Raw genomic sequence first — 24,501 nt, forward strand, 5'->3', positions numbered from 1 at the left:
GTCAATGTCCATCTCAAACTATCAAAAAATGTCAATGTCCCCTTAAGACCAATAAAAAGATAAAAATGATCCTAATTTTTTTTGAATAAGACAAAAATGTCCTTATAATTTTTTTTAAAAAAAAAACTAAAACTAAAACTAAAAAATTAAAAAAAAATTATTTTTTTAAAAAACAAATTCAAAAATTAAATAAAAAACAAATTTTTTTAAAAGAACGAAAAATAAGTTTTTTTTTTAATTTAAAAAAAGCAAACGAAAAAACAACTTAAGATTATAAAAACAGTTTTTAAAAGAAAAAGAACATTTTTTTTTTAAAAAAAAAGAAAAAATAAATGAAAATGACCTTTTTTTTAGAAAAAAAGAAAAACAAACCAAAAAAGAAAAAGAAAAAACAGTTTTTAATTTTTTTTATTTTTTTGGTATAAATTTTTGTCATTTATATTTTTTTAATAATTTTTTTAGTTTTTATTTTATTTTAATAATTTTATGAAGGGTATTTTTGCGATTTGGGGGACATTGACATTTTTTTGTAGTTTAAGGGAAGACGTTGACACAATTGGTAGTTTAAGGGGTACATTGACAATGAAGTGATAGTTTGAGAGGGTTACGTATACTTTTTCCATTTTTTTTTTTTTTCCGCAAATTTTGAATCTTAAAATCACCCCTTTAAGGGACCCAAAAAGTGTCACTGTACCCATTAACCCTTATATTGTTGTTAGAAAACAATTAATTTAAACTTTAAGAAAATTCTAGAAGAGAACAATTTAGGGCCGACATCATTTCAAATGTTTTAATTTTATCTACATTCCGTACAATAAAATTGTCTAATATAGACTCAGCTTTACTGTACTAAAAAATTTCAATATTCTGCCTACAAAAAGTATCCTAACTACTAATTAACTGCATAAGCATTATTATTGGTTGAGACGGTCCATCCAATAAACAGAAGGAAGGTACTATTCTCATATTCTGCAACTGTAACTAAAACAACTAAATGAAATGTTAGTTGTTATAACAACAGTACCTAACTAAATGAAATGTTAGTTGCTATAATGTTTGTTTGGCTGCCTGTATTAATTGCAAGGTATTTGAAATTTGAACGGCGTAGGACACAACTCCTCTCCCCGAAAGATCGGAGACTAATACCTAACGTGCGTGTGTACGTCGGCAACGGCCTCCAGTGGGCCTCCACACCGCCACGACCCGCTTCTCTCTGCACTATAATTTATACTTTATAGTGGTTGGTTAGCAACAAAAACGGAAGAGTCTCCATCAAAACGACGCCGTGGAAACGAAAAGTCCTACCTGGCGCCTCGGCGCCTCGTCCAACTCCACGCTCAACGCGGGCGTCTCTCTCACGCCAACACTTGTAAGCGCCGACACGTCATATTCGACAGGGTAAATTAAGGGCGAAGAAAGCAGTCACGCGTTTACTTTTGTTTGTCTAGAAGTAAAAAAAAAAAAAGCAAAAGAAGAAAAAGGCAGAGAAGGGGCAAAACTGAAAATAGAAGGGAAAAAAATGGAAATGGAGTGCGCATAATGCTCTGAGTTTCAACGGCCAATCGAGGGGAGGACAAGCAGCACACATATCGATCCGGATCGGAGGAAGATGAGTGGATGGGATAGGTTTAGGGCGTCGGGAGCGAGATTTGGTCTCAGTTCAACGATGAACGAGCGCACACACTCGTCCCGGACGGTCCGGCTCGGCCGGGTCACGCCCCAGGCGCCTACTCACCGCACCATATACTGCAACGATCGGGAGGCCAATCAGCCCGTCAGATTCAGGGTTTGTCAAGTGTTTTTTTTTTTTTGTTGCGTATACAATATATACACTCATGTGTTGTAATTTGTATGTGTGTTTGCGTGTCCATATTTCCGAATTCTGTTTTTTTTTTTTTTTTTTTTTTTTTTTTTTTCTGGTTTTCCCTTTGTTTGGTTGAAGAGAAACGGTGGGAAATGAAGGAAGATAGAAATTTTAGATTGTTGATTCTTCACAAGTATTTCCATCTTCAAACTGGATTTTGACAAAGAGGACTTGAATAGAAGTTCTTTTGAAGATATAGGAAAAACAGGTTTTACTAGATTATTTGAGTAAGGCAAAAGCACTAAATCCAATTCCTGTGATTGAAACTCTCTGTAGTCTCTCATTTTTGGCTTGAGAAATAACATACTATGTTCCGTAGGATTTAGCCTCTAATATTCTAAACTCAATCAATCCATACATAAACTACCTTGTGTGTCGAGGCTTCACTAGTGTTGCTAAACGGCCTGCCAACAGTGTCTCCTGATTAGAGGAGTACCGACAATGAATCAGGAAGTAATTTTGCGACTCAATTCCTGCCAACTGAAGCACACAGCCCTCTATGGCTTGTCCTCATTTTGAAATTCAGATGATATACATCAGGATCTTATTTGAAGCAGTTGCATATGCAAACAATGTCACTTTGGATGGGATAGCTTCTTTGTCAGAGTATTTTCAGCTATAACTGTTTCAATTCTGCAATTTACGAAGGCCAGTTGTGTGAGTCATGAGGCTCTGTCTATATTAAGCCATTGTACATGAGTTAAGCAAAAGAAAAAAGGAAAAAAAAAAAAAAAAAAACTCTGCTGTCTAATGCACTCGCAGACATATATTTGAATCTTGACATCAATTAATTCTTTACACAGATGAGGGTGTTTGCATATCTTGCAATAGGCAATTTCTAAACTTCTGTTGATGTTATATTATATGTGGCTTGTTTTTCCAATAAATATGAACTGATTTTGATTAGTATGGTTTTGTTTGTGTCAGGGGAATTCTATATCGACTACAAAGTACAATTTTTTTACTTTTATACCGAAAGGACTGTTTGAACAGGTAACTTACTTTCAAGCATCCTTGAAATAAAATGGGTAAATCTGGTCATATGGCTATGTTCATTTCTTACCTGGATGTTAGGTTTTGATTGAAGGTGGCTGTTAGGGGGTTGTAGTTTTTGAACGAATCCATGCATACAACTTGGGATTCAACCTAAGGTTGTTTTCCGAGAGCCCATCTATCAATGGGTTAGTTTGGTGTTCACAAGTGGAGTTGGATTCTGTTTCTTTGTTGTCTTGGAAATGGGGAATCACAATTATTTTTGAATTAATTTGATTTTCTGTTTCAGCTCAGATCTTCATCTTTTTTCTTTTGTAATTATATTCTGAAAATACTTATAAAAAAGTAATTATTTTCTGAAAGTAATAGAGATTATGCCTTTTACATACAAGACATTTAGACGTTCCCTTTCCTTTGTGGGATTGTATTATAATGTATTTTGGTGGGAAAATAATTCTAAAAGACCTACTACCCCTATATATATCAGCATCATATGTCGTTCAATGTGCATTTTAAATGTTTTTTTTATGCTGTTTCAATACTTTATATATGTCTGAGGAAATATTTATATTGTTTTGTTATTTGTTGGTGCATATTTCTCTTAGGGTTAGGCTCTTATCGCCTAGTGCAGGAATAACTAGTGTGTTAATCATGGTCCATTTTTTTGGGTGTTACTAATCATCAGTCCCAAAATCCCAAACTGTTAGGAAGTAGGCCCACAATGTAGGCCTGCCTGGCAATGCTGAACCAACTCTGGGCCTTCCATGTGCAAAACATAAGAAAAAAAACCGAATGGGGGTTACCAAGACTTGAACCAAAGACCTAATGTACCATATTAGTAATCATTACTCCCATAGGTGTAAGCTGTCTGGAAGTGAGACAACAATGTACTCAGATGGAAATGGAAATGGAAATGGAGTCAGATGAATTCTACAGTAATCTGGATTAGGCTAAATTAAACTTTGCTAGCTTACCTTTGTAATGATACAATGGTTCTCATGTTGAATGTTTGGAATTGGGTATAGGAATTTTAAAAAAATTATTGATATATGCTGATTGTGCAATGATTTATGCATATCACATTAATGGGTTAGGGTTAGTTCATTGCCATCTCCCATGATTTTTGTTTTGGTTATATTCCTGAGATTTTATTTTTTTCCCTGACACTGGACAGTTCAGACGAGTAGCTAACCTCTACTTTCTTACGATCTCAATTTTATCAGCGACAAAAATCAGGTATGTTAATTTAAACTTGTTTTGAACTTCTGCTCTGTTGGGCTTTGGTCCAAATATACCTACATTCAACTATTTCTAAAATAATCTTATATATTACGGGTTTTGATGTTTTTCATTTACTAGTTTTGATGTATTTGATGTCTATCCTTTTTTTTTATATCTCAGATAACATGTTTTATTGGAAAAGATATTCATAAAAAAAAAACATGTTTTATTGGCCTGTGACAGTTATCCATCTAGATTTTAACCTGCTCAACATAACTAAGATTTTTCCAATTATCCCAACTAATTGGGATTGATTCTATGAATCCTTAAATGAGCTGACCAATTAGATCCTGATATTAAAATTTAGTTTTACATTGTTTCTAGCTTACAATGTAACAGAATCGATAGATGGGCAAAAGTTTCTTTTCAGACTTGGGCTGCAGATGTTTTTGAAGCATGTAGCTCATCATTTCTGTAGTGGAAGATTTCACCTAATTTCAATATTTTGAAATTGCACTTCTGCAACATTTTTTAAATATTGCTTCTGGTGTCACTGAAAGCTGTTCTTCCTTACTGGCATGCATTACATTAAGTTTTGTGTAATGTTGATATATATAATGGTTAAAAGATACTCTTGGGCTATTGTAAATCTTGCTATAAAGTGTTTTCTAATATGTTTATGCACCTTTTATGTTTATTATCATACTACATGCATTATTTATTGCACCATCAATTACGGCAACGCGAAAGATCCCTCTAGGCATAGGAAAGGCAAGGCAAGGCAAGGCACACATGTTGTAGGCTTCTTGTGCCTTGGCGGGTAGTGGGTAGTCTTGTTCTTAGTTGGGTCCTTTTGTAGTTGTTTTTGGTTTTTTCGTTTTTTGGGGCCTTGGTGTTATGGGTTTTTGCGGGTTAGCTTTAGTTGTTCCTGTATATACTTTCTATATACTTAGGGGCACTTTACGCTTTCTTTAATAAAAGTTTTCTTCCTTATCAAAATTTTTTATTTTTATTTTTATTTATTTATTTTCATTGAGATTCATTCCCTCTCCATTTTCTTCTACAAGCCTTGCTTTTGGCTTTGCAATCCTCCTTTTGCATGGAAGTAATGATCAAATTAACCCTATATAACTGTGTTAGTGGTCATATTAGAGCTATCATATCAATGTCTGTTTTTTTTTTTTTTTTTTTTTTTTTTTTTTTTTTTTTTGTGTGTGAACCTGGATAACTGTATTATTTTGATCATGCAGTCCTGTGTCTCCGATAACAAATGTGGTCCCCTTAAGTCTGGTGCTCCTTGTCTCTCTTGTAAAAGAAGCTTTTGAGGATTGGGTAAGTAGTGCAGTTCTTTCTCATTGTGGCAGGCACTCTTATTCATTAATTAATTAATTAATTATTTTTTGGCTTTGGGTTTCTTCTATGACAAACTTTGTTATGTTTAATGCGTTAGCGTGGGGCTTATTATTCCATGAATTAGTTGGTATTTGTATTGGATTATAAATGAATAACAAATGCTTAATTTCTTTTTATTTTATTTTATTACAACAGAAGCGTTTTCAGAATGATATGGCAATAAATAACTATCTTATAGACGTCTTGCAAGATCAAAAGTGGGAGCCAATACCCTGGAAAAAATTGCAGGTTGGAGACATTGTCAGGGTGAGTATTCTGCACTTCAATGTTTTTGCAATGGGATGAATTTTGATGTTTTATATGTTTAGTATTGAGTTTTGATGCTTCCAGAAAACCCAGTATCTAAATATAGTATCTTTGAGATAAATTGTGCCAATTATGTTGTTTGTCATCCTTGCCAATTAATATTTTTTTAGTCAAATTTGTGGTAAGTCAAATGTAAACCTAGTGAGCTGCGCATCATTTCATGCTTGTTTTAATATTAAGTTGTACGGTGCTAATTTGGCAGACTCTTCACCCTTCTTTTTTTTTGGCTCAAGCAGACTCTTCACCTGTGGACATTTTGTCTCTTATTTTCTGCAACTATTTTGACTTTGGTTTTGGCATACAAAAAAACCATTTGCTATGTTTGTATATCTCATCTATTATCATGGGCATCGTATGTGTGTGCCCACTAGAATTTGTGGCACTTAAATCTGATTTGGGTTTTTGGCATATACGGTCAGAATGAATTTCCTTTTGCTTGGTAAGAGTTTACTGTTGTTATTATGTTACAGAATCTGTGGTTGGATGTAAGGGTGTTGTATGTTGATCAATGAAAGATGACTTTGTTTCAGCTTTAGGAGCTGGCCACTTGAGGGAAAGAGAGCTTCACTTAGTGGTTGCTTCCTAAGTAATCCAGTTCAGCTGAAGGCGCCTTTTTTTTTTTTTTTTTCTTAGCTTTAGGAGCTGGGCACTTGAGGGAAAGAGAGCTCCACTTAGTGGTTGCTTGGACTCCAGTTCTCACAAATTTACTTTTTGGACCATAAGAAATATTTCATGTCATGTTGATGTGTGTACATATTCTCTTGCTATGTAAATAGGAAGGAAAAATTCTTATAAAAAAAAAGTAGGAAGGAAAAATTGGTTAATTGTTACTCCCTTTTTGCTCTGGTTTCTGGTTTTCTTTAAGTTTATGTGGCTATTTAAAGTTAATGAAGACTTGAGTTAGGGAATAAAACAGTTTTCAATGTTTTATTCAAAAAGTTCTCTAGTAACTTATACATAGTATATGTTATCTTTAAGCTGCCTCTTTATGATGCCGAATTTTGCATCTTTCAGGTCAAGCAGGACGGATTCTTTCCTGCGGATGTGCTTTTTCTTGCTAGTACAAACCCAGATGGTGTCTGCTATATTGAGGTTTTCCAAATATTCTTTACTCTTATTATTGTTGTTATTGTTGTTGTTTTGTCTTTGTTGTTATTATTGTTATTCATGTTATTGTCATTATGATGATGGTGATGATTCTCTAGAAGAGTGAAGAGTGTTTGGTAATTGTGATTTAATATAAATAACTTTATCTTTTCTTTTTTTCCTCTATTTGTTTTTGTTTTTGGTTTCAGACTGCAAATTTGGATGGGGAAACAAATTTGAAAATTAGAAAGGCGTTGGAAAGGACCTGGGATTACTTGACTCCGGAGAAGGCATCTGAATTCAAAGGTTTAGCATTTTTGTTGCGCCACTTGTCTGTCTTAAGTGTTGTTGACCATGATCCTAGTGCTGTTGCAGTGTGCCATTTATCTACCATGCATTTAACAGAATGACTGTAACTTCTTAGCTGTGCTGAGAAATGTTTTTACAAGGGATGCAAATAAATCAATACATTTATTTAGGGGTGTAATTGAGCCGAGCCAAGCTTGGCCTGTTTAAGCTCCAGCTTGTTTTGAACTTGACCCCTCAAGCTTGAGAATTTTTTTTTGAGGTCAAGCTCAACTCGATCTCAGCAAAAAATTGCAAATGAGTCGAGCTTGAGCTTGACTAATTTTTTTGAGTAACGAAGAAGCTAGAAAGGGTTCCTTCTCCTCGCCGACCTTGAGGTTAGGGTCCTCACCGGCAGGTCCAGGTCGTCGTTCATCATCTCCTCCGCTGGCAGCATGTCAAAATCCTCCTAGGCGTAGAGCAGTAGATCTACAGCTTAATAGACGTAGATCTGCCATCCTCGGCAGCTCGTGCGGCTCACACGCAAGGAAGCAGTGAAGGGGTAGACAAGGAAGAGGTCGGCCGGGGTGAAGGAGGGGCGCGTGGGCCGAGGCTGTTTAATATATATAAACAAGTTTAATGAGCTGAATTGAGCTTATACGAGTTATGTTCATGAGCCTAATTTGAGTCGAGCCGAGCTTTTGCAAGTTCGGCTCATTTATAATTGAGCCTATTTTAGTTTTCAAACTCGACTCATTTATTTAATGATTTGAGCTTATTTGAGCCAAACCCGAGCTTGTTCGCGAGCGGCTCGGTTCGTTTATAGCCCTACATTTATTACTTAATTAAAAAAAAAAATGAATGACGACCAATTCTTTGCTTTTTGCAGGTGAAGTGCAGTGTGAGCAACCAAACAATTCATTATACACTTTCACTGGCAATCTTATAATTCAAAAGCAAACATTGGCTCTCAGTCCAAACCAAATTTTGTTGCGAGTATGATATGATTTTTCTTCCTCACAACATTTGCAGTTAATATTTGTTTGTTTTCAGCTTTATGTTTTAGTAGTGCAGTCTTTGCCATTAGATGTTTCCTTGTGTATACTTCCAGTGTACTTAAAGGGGCGCCTTACGCTTTTTATAAAATTTCATTTACTTATAAAAAAAAAACTATTTTCTAGGAATCTGATAAAATAACTTTTATATAAGAATGCTGTATGTTGCCCTCCAATATTCTGTTGATCTTCATGGTGTGAATGAAATGTTTTTGTTCCTAGTTTATGCTACATTCAGAATAATTTTACCAGTTTAAATATCATCACAGTGACTTGGTTTTATGTGTTAGTGAAGCGGCAAGAGTTTTGATCATTTGTTGCTGTATGGTCTTTCATATTTATTGTCTTTGGGATTTCACGTGTGATGCCAAGGGTTGTTGATGTGTACTTTTCCTGGAAAGGTTTAGCAGGAAGACAGGAATAGTTTCATTTGGAATGCAGCTCTTCTATGTCCTGTGTGCATTATTTGGGGAGAGAGAGAGAGGAACAATCATACATTTATGGTGTAGAGTTGCCTAATTTTGAGATTAAGTCGTTATTCATTCACCTTGTAGGCACCTTGTACAAGTGTTCGAACACTTGTGGCAACACTCACATTTCCTCTTTGGTTGGGTTTGTTGATTTTTTTTAAAATTAAAATTTGCAATTTTTGGAGATTTAGGCTTTGTATCTACATGAGTTGTTTCTTTCATAATAAAATTTTCATTCTTATAAAATGTAGAAGGCTCCCTTTTCTGATAGTCCTTGTAATCTTCTATTATTTGGTCAATGTTGATTTATCGCCATTGGTGAAACTTTTAGCTGGCTTTACTCATCAGCATTGGCAATCTGTTCTCAGGGGTGCAGTCTCAGGAATACGGAATACATTGTTGGAGCTGTTATTTTTACAGGACATGAAACAAAGGTTTGATATCATGAACTACACTGCTATATGCAACAACTATTTTCCTCTTTTACCACCACCTCTATGCTAAAAAGCATGGTCAGACATTAGAATTTGGGAAATCTTAAAGTAGGACATGGCCATGGCAAAGACACAATTATGTTTGCATGTGTATCTTCTCTTCGAGTGCGTGTTTGTCTGTTCTTCTTTTTAAGCAATTTGAATATTATAAAGTGTAGAATTCCTAATGTGTTCAATAAAAAAAAAGGGTTGTGGAAAAGGCGAAGCTTGTAATTAAGGTTCTCTCTTTGTCTGTCTTTATAGATTTACGCATACATACATGTATAGTCTAACAATGTTCTTGCGGTGGGATTTATAGAAGGATTTCTCTTTTCTACTCTTTGAATTTCATATTTTTAAGAGCCCTAGTTTGAAATATTTGACTAAAATAGGTAGTTTAAAAAATTAAAATTTTGCAAAACGATCTTTACTTGTCTTGTATGTATATTGAATTTGAAAAAAAAAATCTTACTTTTAGCATATTCAACATGTCAGACGTTTTGGAGCCATGTCCAATGCATGCCAATTTCTGACGTGTCTTAGACATGTTGAAGGCATGTCTAACCATGCCAACCTCTGACATCTATCATACATAGTGACCCCTCACCTTGAAGGGGTGTCTGCTTTTCATGTTCCATGTTGAGATCCGTAATTAATCTGCTGTCATGCTGATGCATCAACTTCCATTTTGTTGGCAAATGTTATTTTATGCATTGCAAGCCCTTACAATTTTTTTTAACTATCAGAAGATGGAAAAGAAAAATTCCTGGAAAGTCTTGTGATCCACTAACTTTATAAGTTTTTTTTTTTTTTTTTTTGGTATCTGCCCCATTGCTTCATTTATCTCTACTGTCTGTATTTTTTAGTTCATTTTAATGGACATTTGGATTTAATTGCAGGTTATGATGAATGCCATGAATGTTCCTTCCAAAAGAAGTACATTAGAGAGAAAACTTGACAAACTTATCCTAATGCTTTTTGGTGCGCTATTTACTATGTGCCTGATTGGAGCTATAGGCAGGTTTGACAATTAGGAAATTTGGTAGTCTGTTCCATATATGCCGAATGTTTGTAAATTTTTTTTAACTACTAAAAAAGATTTTCACATTACTTGGGAAGTTTTCCCATGTCATGATATTTCTGGCTTCTGGAAATTCTGCAGTGGTGTATTCATAGATCGCAAGTACTATTACTTAGCACTCTCAAAAAGTGTGGATGATCAGTTCAACCCGGACAACCGATTCTTGGTATTGTATGCTTGCTTCTGTGAGCGGAATGCTAGGGAATGAGCTAATGTTGTTTCGTTTTCCCTAATTTTTCTAAAGTTAATTCTACTTATCGGTTTTTCAGGTTGCTGTTCTTACAATGTTTACCCTGATTACTTTGTACTCAACAATTATCCCCATTTCTCTTTATGTGTCCATTGAGGTGGTTCCTTAGCCTATTGTAATCCTGTGTGTTAGCAATGCACATAAAGTGTTGTTGAAGGGTAACACTTTTTGTAATTTTGAAATTACTGCATCAGATGATCAAATTTATTCAGTGCACTCAATTTATCAACAAGGACTTACGCATGTACCATAGTGAAACCAACACCCCAGCACTGGCTCGGACTTCCAACTTGAATGAGGAACTTGGACAGGTAAATTGCTGCCATATTGACATTCTTGAGTAAGTTGCAACAGGTGTTATTTATTCTTGAGTAACTTGGACTTACGCATGTATCATCGTTGTTGTCCTGCTTATAAAAAAAATCATCGCTGTTGTCCTCATCATCGTCTGGAAGAGTTGCATTGCTGAAACCTCTGGTTGTGTGCTACTTTTGTTAATATACTTGATCAATCATGATTGTTGAAGGTGTGAGTTCTATTGTTATACTTAAAGAGTTCTATTGTTCTGAATTGCTGCTATAATCAGGTGGAATACATCTTTTCTGACAAAACTGGAACTTTAACAAGAAATTTGATGGAGTTCTTTAAGTGTTCAATTGGAGGAGAGGTGTATGGAACTGGTATCACTGAAATAGAGAAGGGAATAGCACTGCAAAACGGCTTAAAAGTAGAGGTATGCATAGCTGTCATTTTATGGAGACTCACATGATTACTGTTTGAACTGAAGACTGTCATTAAATTCATTATAGGAGCATAACTCAGCCAATCCAGTGCATGAGAAGGGTTTTAATTTTGATGATGCTAGGCTTATGCGAGGAGGTTGGAGAAATGAGCCTAACCCTGATATTTGCAAGGTAGGAATTTTATTTTAAGTGTGAACTGAATGCATTATTGTTTCCATATATACCTGAGTTAAAAATGACAATCAGATCTAGTTTATTGGCATGCTTATTATGAAGAGTATTTTTTTTTCCTGACTTAACTGTTTGTGGTTGTAGTAAGGTGGTGAGCTTATTTATCTTGATTGCCTCTCATAATGGCATATGTAAATTCTTATATATGTGCTCTATGTGTCTTTAAGAGTTTCTGGCAGTTGCTATGTGCAGGGGCGAAAGCCACAACCTTACATGCCTTAGTTGAAAAGAAAAAAATGGAATACATTCAGACTTTCCTAATACAGTACAGGATAATATTTTTTTTTACTTGTTTTGCTATTTAGGGCTCATTTGGAAATCGACTGAAGACAGTTTTCGAGAGGAGAAAACTTCGTTCTATTCAAAATAAATGGTCCTATTGGAAAGACTAAGGGTAGAATTGTCTTTATTTGGCTGTACCCTGAAAATAGAAATTCTTCTCATTCTTTTCCCCATCATTTTTCCCTCTGTGATGCTGCCTTCTCCTCCCTTTTCTTCTACTTCAACCATTACTTCATGACCGCCGGACCCCTATCACAACACTTCCAGCCACCCCTTGCCTGATCCTTTTTTTTTTTTTTTTAAACCAATGCCACAAAGAAGGGGAGAGGTGGTTGGCCGTTCAACACTGGACCTTGCCACCAAGCTTATGGAGAGAGAGAGAGCTTACAGTACCTGATTTGGTCGGTAGGCGATGGTTGCTTGCCATAGTTGGTAGATTCAGTTTAGGCTGAGCATTGACCCAGTCGGGTCAGTATTCAGCCCTTACCAATGGCTGAACTGATGGCCGTTAGTCATTATGGTGTGGCAAACTCAGGCTCCTACAAGGGCGGTTTTTTTTTGCATGGTCGGCGGCCCTAATCAAGATCCTTACTTTGGATAATTTCAGGAAGAGGCATGTTATTTTGGTGGATAGATGCTACATGTGCAAGTGAAATGGGGAATCAGTAGATCACATTCTTCTTCAATTGGATGTGGCTTATTCTCTATGGAGTGCTTTCTTTACTCTCTTTGGTATGTCTTGGGTTATGCTTAGGAGAGTCATTGACTTGTTTGCCTGTTGGTTGACATTTGGAAGTCCGAGGAGTGTTGTGATTTGGAAGATGACCTACCTTTTTTGGTGTGTTTGGAATGAAAGAAATAATAGGTGTTTTGAGGACTTGGAGAGGTCCTTGGAGGATATTTTAGCTTCGTTTTTTCATACTTTATATTTTTGGACCGTGGCTTTTGTGTCCCATTTCTCGCTTAGTTTTGGCGATTTTCTTGTTCATTTTTCGCTTTCTAGTTAGGTGCTTCCTCTTGTATACTTCCGGTGTACTTAGGGGCGCCTTACATTTTTAATAAGACTAGTTTATTACTTATAAAAAAAATATATAGTTTTGGCAATCGACTGACCAACCAAGGGGGTTTATCAACTGACTAATCCAAACAAGTGGCTTGGGTGGAGGAAGCATTGGACTGGTGGCTATAGCAATCGCTGGTCCATGGCTGCACACACGCGCGCACACACACATGGGAGGGAGGGAGGGGGGCAGTGGGTTTAGGGTAAAGGTTGTTTAAAAAAAATTATATTTAAAATGTAAAAGTAATATATAGTTAGATAGATGGTTGATAGATGGTTGACGGGAGTGGGTTTAGTGTAAAGGTTTTTTAAAAACATTATATTAAAAATGTAAAAGTAATATATAGTTAGATAGATGGTTGGCTCGTGTTGTCGGGAGGGAGGGAGGGAGTGGCTGTGGAATTAGGTCAGGTTTAGGGTAAAGGTTTTTAAAAAAATTTATATTAAAAATGTAAAAGTAATATATAGTTAGATAGACGGTTGGTTCGTGTTGTCAGGTTTACTGACACACCAAACCTGACCCCCTGCCCATTAGGATCGGAATTAAACATTTCTTACCTGATGAACCTGTGGGGGGGGAGGCGACCGAACCCATTGGTTCATGTGCGGAAGATGTATTAAGGCTTTAGGCTTTGGCTGCTAGTTTTTGTGTTAGGTTCTTTTTATTTGCTGGTTTGTATAGGTGCCATTTGCACTTGGTGGTTAGGTTTTGGGGCAGGTGTTTCTAGCTCCTGCCTTTGTGCTTGTGTTGTTTTTTTATTAATTCATTCTTATTCATTTAAAAAAAAAATAAAAAAAAATAGATTAGGTTTTATAGAAAAAAAAAGAAGGATTCAAGCTAGTTCCCCCATTAGCTCTCCCAAGAAAGAGGGCAATGGTTGTGATTTAATATGAAAAAAGGCCAGCACTCTTTATAAAATACTTGATCTGCTGTCAAGACCACAGTGTAATAACCAAGGTTTTTATTCCAGTCAGATTGGGGAGACATCTCCTTCACAGAGAATCATTAGAATCAGAATGACTGCAAGGGAAGTTAGAACAAAGAAAGCTACAGAGATCAATGAAATTTGGATTGCATGCAGAAAGAAAAGTATCCGCCTTTAAGGAAGCATTGGGTCGGTTGGCTTGAGCCGACCTGATGCTTAGCCCTAGATCTGGTGGGTGGGTGTGTGCAAAAGAAGGTGTTGGCCAGTTGGAGAAGCATAGAAGGGAGGAGGAAGAGGTTTTGGACACCAGTAAGAAGAAGGTTCAGGCCAATCCTATGGCATTAGGAAAAAATAACATAAGCCATTTGCGACAGTTAAGGATTGGATGGCAAACCTCTGATTGTGTGGATACTTGGTTAAAATTATCCTCCATCTGCGGTGGTCCTTTTGACATAGTTCTCTGCATGTTTCTATGTTTTTCCTACTCTGCTTGTTCTCTGTTTGCATAAACATCAAATTTAAGTTTTTTTCTTTTGCCACTATGCTTGTTTTTTTTTTCACAAAATTGTTCTTAGAACCTGCAAAACTAAACATGTTGTCTGGCTGAAAAAAACACATTTTCTTTTCTTGAGAACAGAATCTTAACGGGGTCTTTGGAGATGCGGTTATCATTAACTTTAATTTAGAGTTGTGACTTTACTTTTCAGAATATTTGATGGAATCATATAATTTTTGGCTATTGATGGAACTATCCCTAAATTTGTCTTAAAAAATGAGTAACTGAAACTACTTTTCGATAAATTTTGGTCTTTATCATATTATATCTACATGGATAGGAAAGTCTGTACATAAGTATGTAAGTATAAAGTTCTCTCAATGAATTACTAATATGATGAAATACCTTTGTCCAAAATTTGTGCTAAATTGGCATAACGGTTTACTTCGCATTTTCTGAGGGTTCACAGACTTTCGGGTTTTCTTTTTCTTTCTTTTTCTTTTTGGCATAAAAATTTATGGCAGTGAAAGTTTATTGTTGTTTTGTTTTGGGTGGCTATTAAAATGCTGCTTATTATATAACTTGTAATATTTGTGATTTTCCTTTTATCTTTTTGTTTTTGGATGGGTTAATGTTTATTGTTACTCTATTATAATAGTAAAGAAGGAATATGGAAAATGCTGTTGACCCTTTATCAAGAACAGTGTTATCTTTTTTGTTAGGAGATCTGAAGGTCTGTTAATCAAGTCGTTACAACATATAATTTTATTCTATATATTATATTTGGTGGTCAGCATATTCACATGCCATGAAGCAGGCATAATCTTGTGACATAATTTATTAGCTACAATTTGTTTTGAGTATAGGAGTTCTTCAGATGCCTTGCTATTTGTCATACCGTACTCCCTGAGGGTGACGAAAACCCAGAAAAAATTACATATCAAGCTGCATCTCCAGATGAGTCTGCATTGGTTACTGCTGCAAAAAACTTTGGATTTTTCTTTTACAGGTTTGTACTTCCCATTCTCTCCCATAGCTTCTTGAAGAATGGATTATTTTTTGTTTCTTAAGTTTTCGGCCCTGGATACCTGTGTTGAATACCATAAAAGTGACAGCTGATTGATCTGACACCAGTGGTTTGTTAATCCTCTGCATATCCATTGGGGTAGTTGCACCTACTGCAAGATGGTCTTACTGAACTTTGAAATCTTTTCATTGAGTGATGAGGTTAAGTTGAGTGTCGGTCATAAGAAATAGTCTTAAACCTTAACGGATTATATTTTTACATATAAACTCAACTTGGAATGTTAGAATAAGGCTTGCTGGTTCTTGTTCTAGTATGACTTCTCTAAGAGAGCTGCTATCATTCAAAAGTATACAGCTTGTTTTGAGGCTAATGTTTTTATCCATGTTTGAGGCTAATGGTATCTCATTCTCAGGCGTACACCTACAATGATATTTGTTCGTGAGTCTCATGTTGAGAAGATGGGTAACATCCAAGATATGTCTTATGAGATTCTAAATGTCCTTGAGTTCAATAGGTGGATATACATCATTCTTTATTTTTTTTGTTATTTTTTTATTGTCATTTATAAGTTTAGGATTGACCCTTTCTAATATCAATTGTAATCCATGTTTTGTAACTAGTACGAGGAAGCGTCAGTCTGTTGTATGTCGCTATCCAGATGGCCGGCTTGTATTGTACTGTAAGGTAATTGTTTTCTTGGGGCTAAATAGGATGGAATTTACTTGGCTGTTGGACAGTAGAATAACACATGGCAAGAAACCTACCTTTTACAGGGTGCTGATACTGTAATCTTTGAGAGATTGGCTGATGTAAATGCTGACTTAAAGAAAGTAACAAGGGAACACTTGGAGCAATTTGGATCCTCTGGATTACGTACACTTTGCCTGGCCTATAGGGATTTACATCCTGATATGTATGAAAGCTGGAATGTGAAATTCATCCAGGCTAAATCTTCTCTACGAGATCGTGAGAAGAAGTTGGATGAGGTATATACTTTCAGATACATGTTGGTCAGGCGACCTGAAATGACGGCATTCTTTTGCTAAAGCAAGCATTTCTTATCTTTAATGTTGATGCATTTGAGATATTCAATTATTGCTTTAATGAAGGATGCTATGTTAATGTTCTGTTTTTGAATGATGCTGTTTTAGTGATTTTTGAGTTTTATACTGGATTAGAAATTATCAATTTCTGCAAAATGTGAATGGGGAAGAATGATGGAAAAGTATTTCTGTGGATATTGATGCATGTGATATTCTCTGGAGTACAATTTCTTACTTATTTCAAGTCATTGACACGCATAACGCAAAATCTGAACCAAGGGAAAATGTCACAAGAGTGATGTTTCCAACTCTTTATTTGTGGATATTGATGTGCTGGAATTCATGAAATTTTGTTTGTATTGCTTTCGTCAAAGTGTTGTCTCCCCCCCCCCCCACAAACCCATTGGCACTTGTTTGGTATTTTTACACACTAATGCATGTGAAAGGCTGTGGACTCTTGATTTGGATAAGATATAGAATAATAGATCTCAAGAAGCTAACTAGCAAACACTGGATATATGATTCAGGTATTGTATCACATATTTTTTAGCACCTTTGCTATAAATGGAAGCATGATTTTACAGTTCTTTTTCTTGTATAAAATTTTTTGTGAACATTGATATTTTTTGGTTACTGTGTCACATTGATAAGTCTTTAATTTTGTGAATGAAGAGCTCTTACATGAACATGATATTAGTCCTTTTGCTTGTTCAGTTATTATCTTGTTTCTTAATTTGGTTTATCTTTTATTGTGATATAAATTAAGTAATTTGTGCAAAAAAAAAAATGTAAAATTTATGCAGGTGGCAGAACTCATAGAAAAGGATCTTATTTTAATTGGGTGCACTGCTATAGAAGACAAACTTCAAGAAGGAGTGCCAACTTGTATAGAGACTCTTTCTAGAGCTGGTATTAAGATTTGGGTACTGACTGGGGACAAGATGGAAACAGCAATAAACATAGCTTATGGTGGGTTGGTATAAAATGAGAGCTAGTACTCTCTCTCTCACTCTCTCTTAAAATTCTAATTATTTGTTATTTCGACATTTGTGACCACAACAACTTATCTGCTCCGCAATAACTCATCTGCTGTAGCCTGCAACTTAATTAACAATGACATGAAGCAATTTATCATCAGTTCAGAAACTGATGCAATTAGAGAAGTTGAAGAGAGGGTAAGCGGCAATATTTTGCTAACGTGTTTTTACTTGTATGTAAATTGGAAAGGGATTATATTCAAATCATTTATTAGATAACATTAATTGAAATCCTTAGGGCGACCAAGTGGAAATTGCACGCTTTATCAAAGAAGAAGTCAAAGTACAGTTGAAGAAGTGCCTCGAGAAAGCACAGGACTATCTTCAGACATTGTCTGGACCAAAATTAGCACTTGTAATAGATGGAAAGTGTCTGATGTATGCATTAGACCCAAGTTTACGAGTGATGCTGCTAAACTTGAGCTTGAATTGCAGTTCAGTTGTTTGCTGCCGAGTTTCTCCTTTGCAGAAAGCACAGGTAGGTTCCGGATGTAACTTAAGTGAATTATTTGTTATTTGAGCACCAAATAGTGCATGAAATAGAGTTGTTAAGAAGCTTTCTGAATTTATGTTGACATAGATGTTTAAGTTTTGAGGGAGCTAATGATGCATTGCAGAATACTTGACATTGCTGTGCTTTGTTTCAGTGTCTATGAATATCTTCTTTGCTTGTGCTTGGCTTTGGTTTCTGTATGAAAATTTTGTGATTAGCAGTCCCCGGTATCTCATGTGATAAATGCAGTTATATCATGCAACTCTATCATAAGAAAATGAAAAGAAAAGTTCCATTCTTGGATATGTGGGTTTAAATTTTGATGTTCTTTTACTGTGTTATAAACTAAATTTGATTTGATTTACTCGATGTCCACATATTTGCTTTTAACATGGAGCCCAAACCATGAGGGTTTGGGATCTTGGCCGTTGAACTCTCAGTATAACTTGAATTTGCACTACATCGCTCAAACAGTAGAATGCATTTTAATTGAAGGCCAACCCTGTTTTGTCCATGACCAATGTTGTGCAGTTCTGGGCTTCAAATATTGGTTCAACAGTGAGATTGGCTAAATTTTAGACAGTGTAGTCACTTAAAAATTAAGAGGATATGGATTGGTTAATTAAGTTTTGAGCTTTAAACTTCAAGTCTCCATTTGTTTGGAGCATTTACTTCTAATATTGAGCATCTGATGTGAAGTAAAAATAATGAGAAGAGAAGTATGTTTGGTTATGCAACAATGCTGATACTCTCAAGGACCATCACTAGAATGTTGAAGATTTACAACCAAAACTGACCCCAAGAAAGGCAAGACTGAAAACCTAGCAGGTTTCAGTTGGGTTTAAGTGTATTAAATTCTGCATTTCTAAAGAAAAATAACTTGCTTTTGCTTAGGATATCTATATATATATATATATAAGAATATAGTAGTTGTTATGATACTAACCAAACAGTGCTTAGCAGGTGACAAGTCTGGTCAAAAAAGGTGCACAGAAAATTACCCTTAGTATTGGTGATGGTGCCAATGACGTTAGCATGATTCAAGCTGCTCATATTGGCATTGGAATAAGCGGGATGGAAGGGATGCAAGCAGTGATGGCTAGTGATTTTGCAATTGCCCAGTTTCGCTTCCTTACAGATTTGCTTCTTGTGCATGGACGGTGGTCTTATCTTAGGTTATGCAAGGTCTGAATTTTTTCGTTAATTTCAAAACTTTATTAACATCTTTTTGTGTGGTTACAAAAAAAATACATGATAATTATTTATAAGATTGGTTTATTATTTATAAAAAAAAAACATACGTGATAATTTTTATAGTGCAGGTGGTGACATACTTCTTTTACAAGAATCTTACATTCACATTGACTCAATTTTGGTTCACCTTTCAAACTGGATATTCTGGTCAGAGATTCTACGACGACTGGTTTCAGTCATTGTACAATGTCATTTTTACAGCGCTGCCTGTGATCATTGTGGGGCTTTTTGATAAGGTAGTGCCTTTTTTCAGACTGCTTATGACTACAACTTTTTACTGAACTTTTATTGAAGCAAATGCCATTGGTTTGCTTCATCAATTTAGTTGGGAAAATATTTATCAGAAGGTGGCCCTAGTTGCACTGTCTGTTTTTATTAATTTTTAGGGAAATCTTTATTGAGTATTTCCTTATGTTCTTTGCCAGGATGTCAGTGCATCCGTTTCTAAGAAGTACCCTCAACTGTATAGGGAAGGAATAAGAGATGTCTTTTTTAAATGGAGAGTTGTGGCGATATGGGCATTCTTTTCTGTCTACCAATCTCTTATCTTCTTTCACTTTGTTACCACTTCCAGTCAAAGTGGTAAAAATCCATCAGGAAAGATGTTTGGTCTCTGGGATGTCAGCACGATGGCCTTCACTTGTGTTGTAGTGACAGTCAACTTGCGACTTCTTATGATGTGTAATTCGATTACAAGATGGCATTACATAAGTGTTGGAGGAAGTATTTTAGCATGGTTTGTTTTCATTTTTATTTATTCAGGAATTATGACCCCAATGGATCGACAGGTGGGTCCTTTTTTTTTTTTTGGTATATTTTTTAGAACCCCCTTCAAATCGTTCTAAATGCTAATTTTTTTTTTCCACATTCATTGCAGGAGAATATTTATTTCACCATATATGTCTTGATGAGTACATTCTATTTTTACCTCACACTTCTTCTTGTTCCCATTGTTGCTCTTTTTGGTGACTTCATCTACCAAGGGTGAGAAATTAGTTTTCGAACTATTCCTTGGCTTTTATGTATGAAACAAGTTGCAAATCTTTTATGCATTATCAAGCTGCCCTATGCATGTTTTCATTGATCATATCAACAAGTTGGGGTTATTGGTTTTAGGCAGGGTCAGGTTCAACTGACCAAGCTTGTAGTAAGGCCATTTTTTATATGGCTCATATAGTGTGTTCTTTTGGAGCTTGGTAGCACACTACCCTTCTCCTATTCTTCTTGCTTTCGGAGCAACACATTCTTGCTTTTGGAGCAAGGCAACACCCATGTCAGTATTCTGTTATGCTACCCAATAGAAGGACCCCGACATCATTTGCCTCAACTAATTTGCTGTCCTGCGGGGATTAGCCTTTCTCAGGCACCAAATATGGTTTAAGGGAGGATTGTATTTGTCCAAAATGAGCCAATGATGAAAGAGACAGGAATGTGTCTCCATGAATCAACTTAAGGTATTGGCGACTCTTAGTTTGGTTCATTTCCGTTCATCAATTGTGGTGAATGCTTATTCAACCTGCGCACTAGGTGTGGTCCTTTTGGTGAATTGCAAAGCTGGATCTCCTAATTAGATCGCCTGGTTTAAAATAACCAGAGTATTGTCGTTTGATCCACTAGATAGATATGTGATTACAGACGTTACATGCATATAGCATGGTGAAAGCTTCCACCCCATTTTGCACAGTGTTTGCGTTTCACATTGAATCCCTACTATAAATTAATAAATTTTTTATAAATACTTGAACATCTTTCTTTTGATAGTAGACTCTGTGTTAAGTTTGATTTGTGTGTGTGTTGTCCCCATTAACATTGGGTTTATTTATTTGGATGTAGGGTTCAAAGATGGTTCTTCCCCTATGATTATCAGATTATTCAGGAAATTCACAAGCATGAGCTTGATAATTCCAGCCGGTTGGATTTGGATGAGGTTGGGAACCAGCTTACGCCAGCTGAGGCAAGGAGACATGCCATATCTCAACTCCCACAAGAGAGATCAAAACACACTGGCTTTGCTTTTGACTCACCAGGGTATGAGTCATTTTTCGCTGCACAGCTTGGTGTCTTTGCCCCACAGAAGGCATGGGACGTTGCTCGGCGAGCCAGTATGAAATCACGGCCGAAGATACCCCTTAAGAAATAGCTCAAATTGATGTTATTGTACAAAATTTTTCATTTTGACGTTCGGCTTTAGAAATATTTGTTCATTTAGCTTGTGCCATATCTAGGTTAGGTAAGTTTTCCCATCCATTTTTTGTTCGACCCGGAAATCTGTTATTCTGCCGTCAAACTATACCGGGGTTTGCGACAGATGTACACATTTACATAATCTGACAAATACAAATGAGCATTTTTAGCTGTGCAGGATGATCGGCTTTCCAGCCTAATGTCTATTGGTTGCAGTACTTTTTTTCTCATTTTGTTTTAGGCGGGCATGCTGTCATCTGTTGGCCAGTCCTTTTGGGCAGTTTCTCAGTTTCTCTCAACGAGATTTTGAAGAAACTTAGCATTTCCAAAACAACAATAACGCTTATTAACCAGTACGTTGCTTGAGGCTCGATAGAGTATATGCCTAAAGACTCATAAAATTTGTTTATAAATTATACATCTACTCTAGTGCTGTGATTGCATTGTTATTGAGTGAATTCGTGATCACCAAGATATAATGATACATGCCACAGTCATCAATATTTTTTTTTTTTTTTTTTTTTTTGTTCTATTCAATGCGGGAAGGGAGTCCCAGTCATCAATTTGTTTATGACGAATTGGAGAAATGCTCCATTTATATACGAACGATGTTTCGTAGACAAATTCCAGTATTCCCAATTAGGGGACTAAAATTAATTCCAGAACTGATTGATGCGATATTGATCATACCAATATTTCTGCATCTCACGGCTTGTATAACTTTTTTTTTTTTTTTTTTTTTTTGTTTTGAAACGGTAATACTTAAGTCATCTGATTAACAAAGTCAAAACATACAAAAAACTTGATCCCAAAAACTGGAATATAGGGACACAATCGTTCCCTAACAATGATACTAGAAATACATTCCGGGCTTTCCTGTAACCAAATCTCCGCCAACTTGAAGTTTGCTACCTCCTTTGCCAGTACATGCGCTGCACTATTGCATTCTCGGTGAACATGGGCAAAATTGGCCATCCGGAATCCTTTGATTTCCTGGTTTATGCTTTCTATAAATTGGCCATTTTTCGATAAGTATGGAGGAGAGGAGGAGATTTCTGCAACAACCTGTGTTGAGTCCCCTTCAAAGATAGCATCTAGGAAACCCTCTGCTTTGCTAAATAGAACCGCCCAAAGGGCTGCCATTGCTTCAGCAGTCTTAGCATCCACAACTACGGATTTGAAACCACACTGTGCTCCAAGAATCTCACCCCTGCAGTCTCTAGCTACAACTCCCATGCCAATACAGCCCTCCTTAACATTGATTGCTGCATCCCAATTTATCTTAATAGTACCAGATGGAGGGGGTTGCCAGTTTTACCGTCTTTCTCTAGTGGGCAGATTATTACTTTCCACTGCCGTCAACTCCATACGATTACAACGCTTAAACTCCTCCAAAGTTGACTCAGCCCCTTTAAACACTTCCGCAGGATGCCGAAAAACCCCTTCAAAAATCAAAGCGTTTCTTCTTAGCCAAATTCTTCTAGCAGTAACAATGAGGAGCTCCACCTCTTCCTTGGAAAATCGGTACATGAATTCATCTGGTAACACAGCAAAAGAAAGATATGCAGAGCTACATTTCTGGAACCTTGACCCCACATTCCCCTACACATCCTGGGCTGCCGGGCATTACCAAAGAGCATGGATGACCGTTTCAGCCTCTCTCTTATAGCAAGGACATAAATTGTCCTCCAACACTTTCCTCTTTTGAAGGTTCACTCTAGTAGGTAATATTCCATGACATGCTCGCCAGGTGAAATTTTTTACCTGATTGGGAACATTCAATGACCACAAGAACTTCCACAGACCTGTATCCTTGGCCTCAGATGAACTTTTCCCTCCATATACTTCACGCATTTGTATTCCCAGGTGGTAAGCGCTTCGAACGGAAAATTGGCCATCTTTGGTCTCCTTCCAGATCAATCTATCCGGGGGAAAGCATGGACTCAAAGGAATATTCTCAATGACCTTAGCTTCTTCGGGCATAAAAATCTCAGCTATGATTTCCTTCTTCCAAACTCCCTGACTATAATCTATTAATTCCCCCACCAAAGAGTTTTTGTATAACAACCGTGTGGGAGACTGAACAGAATGCATAATGGGAGTTGGCAACCAGCGAGTGTTCTAGATTGTAATTGATAGGCCATCTGCAACTCTCCAGATTAGTCCCTGATTTAGCAATTCTCTGGCATTGCAGAGGCTTCTCCAAACAAAAGATGCTCAAGAACCCACCTGTGCTTCTAGAAAAGAAGAGTTTGGATAATATTTTGCTTGAATGATTCTGGCTGTTAACGAATTAGGATGCTGGATAAGACGCCACCCTTGTTTTGCCAAAAGAGCTTGATTAAAAATGACCAGGTCTCTAAAACCTAGCCCTCCAGTTGATTTCGACTGTCCCATCCTTTCCCAACTCATCCAATGAATCTTGGACGTCTTAGACATGTGACTCCACCAAAATCCTTGCATCATAGCATTGATCTCTTTGCATAGCGCAACGGGTAGTTGGAAGACACCCATACAATATGTAGGGATAGCTTGTACTACCGCCTTCAATAAGACTTCTTTACCTACCTGAGAAAGGAAGTTTACCTTCCAATTTGTCAAACGCTTCTGCACCTAATCCTTAATAAAACAGAATGATTGGTTCCGTGATTTTCCAACAAAAGTAGGCAATCCCAAATATGCATCAATACAATGAGTTTCTGTTAAGCCCGACATTTGGATGATTTCCTGCCTTCGATCTTGGCTTGTATTTCGACTAAAGAAAATCGAAGTTTTCTGAATATTTATTTTCTGCACCGATGCATTTTCATATTTTCCGAGCAACCGCATTAATCTTCTCCATTCCACTGAGTTTGCCTTACAGAAAAGGATGTTGTCGTCCACAAAGAGAAGATGACTTATCTTTGGCCCTTTTGGGGAGGTTGGCACTCCCGAAATAACACCTTTCTCCTCAGCTTGACCAAGCAAAGCACTAAGGCCTTCTGCACACAGTAAGAAGAGATACGGTGATATCGGGTCCCCTTGTCTTATTCCTCTTGACGGTGTAATATTCCCCACTGGGTTGCCATTTACTATCACGGAATACCGCACAGATGTAACACACTTCATCACCAAATGAACCCATTGTGCGTCAAAGCCCAATTTGATCATTGCAGCCTCCAAGAATTGCCATTCAATACTGTCGTAGGCTTTGCTCATATCAAGCTTAACGCCCATATATCCCACTTT

General features: G+C 36.5%; 1 protein-coding gene across 1 annotated transcript; it reads left to right on the forward strand.

The window, feature by feature from the left end:
* The first annotated feature begins 1,465 nt into the window (after positions 1–1,465).
* LOC133867739 (phospholipid-transporting ATPase 3) lies at positions 1,466–21,453 on the forward strand. Its single transcript, XM_062304507.1, has 27 exons — positions 1,466–1,786; positions 2,792–2,857; positions 4,032–4,093; positions 5,329–5,410; positions 5,627–5,737; positions 6,812–6,889; positions 7,093–7,189; positions 8,058–8,164; positions 9,062–9,127; positions 10,066–10,187; positions 10,329–10,413; positions 10,517–10,594; positions 10,692–10,808; positions 11,084–11,230; positions 11,307–11,411; positions 15,102–15,244; positions 15,675–15,776; positions 15,883–15,946; positions 16,036–16,248; positions 17,109–17,274; positions 17,401–17,480; positions 17,581–17,820; positions 18,799–19,020; positions 19,158–19,325; positions 19,515–19,877; positions 19,967–20,073; positions 20,923–21,453. Exons 1-27 carry the CDS (start codon positions 1,610–1,612, stop codon positions 21,227–21,229), a joined length of 3,675 nt encoding a protein of 1,224 aa, XP_062160491.1. The 5' UTR covers positions 1,466–1,609; the 3' UTR covers positions 21,230–21,453.
* Positions 21,454–24,501: the final 3,048 nt, after the last annotated feature.

This window comes from Alnus glutinosa, chromosome 1 (genome assembly GCF_958979055.1).
Source record: "Alnus glutinosa chromosome 1, dhAlnGlut1.1, whole genome shotgun sequence".
In the NCBI taxonomy this organism is placed as follows: Eukaryota; Viridiplantae; Streptophyta; class Magnoliopsida; order Fagales; family Betulaceae; genus Alnus; species Alnus glutinosa.

Coding starts and splice junctions, on each gene's coding strand:
- LOC133867739 (XM_062304507.1), top strand. CDS start 1,610: ATGAGTGGATGGGATAGGTTTAGGGCGTCGGGAGCGAGATTTGGTCTC. Junction 10,809..11,083: donor TGAATGAGGAACTTGGACAG/GTAAATTGCTGC, acceptor TGCTATAATCAG/GTGGAATACATCTTTTCTGA. Junction 11,231..11,306: donor AAAACGGCTTAAAAGTAGAG/GTATGCATAGCT, acceptor AATTCATTATAG/GAGCATAACTCAGCCAATCC.